At 55.7% G+C, this 1,438-nt stretch overlaps 1 protein-coding gene across 1 annotated transcript; it reads right to left on the bottom strand.

The window, feature by feature from the left end:
* Positions 1–220: 220 nt before the first annotated feature.
* On the bottom strand, positions 221–1,253 carry GUITHDRAFT_147044 (hypothetical protein; the record flags this gene model as incomplete). The annotated part of the gene is made up of 4 exons (XM_005821653.1): positions 221–286; positions 634–701; positions 863–901; positions 1,052–1,253. The coding sequence occupies 4 exons, from the start codon at positions 1,251–1,253 to the stop codon at positions 221–223; spliced, it is 375 nt and encodes a 124-aa protein (XP_005821710.1).
* Positions 1,254–1,438: the final 185 nt, after the last annotated feature.

A 1,438-nucleotide genomic window follows, 5' to 3' on the forward strand; every position in this document is an offset into this window, starting at 1 on the left:
TAGCAAACCACGATAGCCAGGTGTAGGACACCGGGTGATCATCTGCACGCTGTTATTGCCCACGTTATCATGTATTTCCCCTACGCCTCCTGGAACACGCTTCCGTTTGCTTTCTCTGCTCCTCCTCCTCACCCCTCCTCCTCTTCTTCTTCTTCTTCTTCTCTTCTGCCGCGGAGGAAGAGCAGGAGGACGACGAGGAGGAGGAGGAGGAGGAGGAGGATCACCCGTAGCTGGTGACAGGAGGGATCCTCCATGAGGAAGGAGGCGTCACCTCGTGCTTCACTACCTGTACAAGAGAACAAGACAAAGCATGAGACGAGAAGCAGCGAGGAGGAGCAGGAGAGGAAAAGAAGAGGGCGAGGGTAGGAGGAGCGAGGAGAGAGAAAGAAGAGGGCGAGGGTAGGAGGAGCGAGGAGAGAGGGTGAGTAAGTGAGGAGGTGAGTGGGAGTTGTCAAGGGTATGGGAAACGTGGGCAGTGTGGGAAGAGGAGAAGAAGGAAATGGGGAGAGGGAGCCTGATCATCACAAAGAGCAGAGGGAGAGAGAAAGAAGGGGGCGGGAAAAAAGGAGGAGAAGGAGAAGGAGAGGAAGAGTAAGAGGGGAAGGAGTGAGGAGAGGAGAGAAGGGGAGTTACCTTGATGTAGTGCTCGTGGGTGGTAGGGATGTGCTGGTCGGATGTAAACTCCTTGTCATCCAGAGAGCCTTTGAGCAAGAAAGTGAGCGGAAAAGAGGCAGAGGGGAGGAGAAGGGAGGGAAGGAGGAGAGGGAAGGAGGAAGGAGGGGAGAGGGCGGGAGACGACAGTGGAGCAGGGAGGGTTTGATGAGCGAGGGCTAGTATGGGCAGGCGGGGAGAAGCATCTTACCGACTGAGTGGGCGATGTGGGGTGGAAGGACCAACCAATCTGTAAGGAGCAGGTCAAGTCAGAGATCGGAAGGGAGAAAAGAGTGAGAGAGGGAGAAAGGAGTGAGAGCTGGGAGGACGAGTGGGAGGAGAGAAAGGGCGAGGAGTAGGAGAGAGAAGCATTGGAGGAGAGGAGAAATCGAGAGTTCACCTGTCTCGGAGAGGAAGGGACCAAAGGACAGGTGGTTGACCGTGTGTGACATGTCCATAGTCTCCCAGTTGAACTCGTGGCTGTCTGGAGCAACAGCAGTGAGGAGAGGAGATAGCTGGATAGAGGGAAGGACGGGGATGGAGAGGAAGTGGGAGGAGGAGAGGCATGGGAAACAGGAGGAAACAAATGAGGAGCAAATCATCGAGGGAGGAGAGGTCACAGGGAAGGTGGGCAAGGAGGAGGGACAGGGAACAGGACAGGGGTTGGGAAGAGTCGGTGTAGAGAGAGATTAGGATGGCAGGGTTGAGGGCTGCATTAGGGCTGCATACCGGAGATGGCCTGCACGATGAGCATGCCAGGGGCTCTTTGAACATGAATCAACCCTGA

This window comes from Guillardia theta (genome assembly GCF_000315625.1).
Source record: "Guillardia theta CCMP2712 unplaced genomic scaffold GUITHscaffold_140, whole genome shotgun sequence".
Classification (NCBI taxonomy): Eukaryota; class Cryptophyceae; order Pyrenomonadales; family Geminigeraceae; genus Guillardia; species Guillardia theta.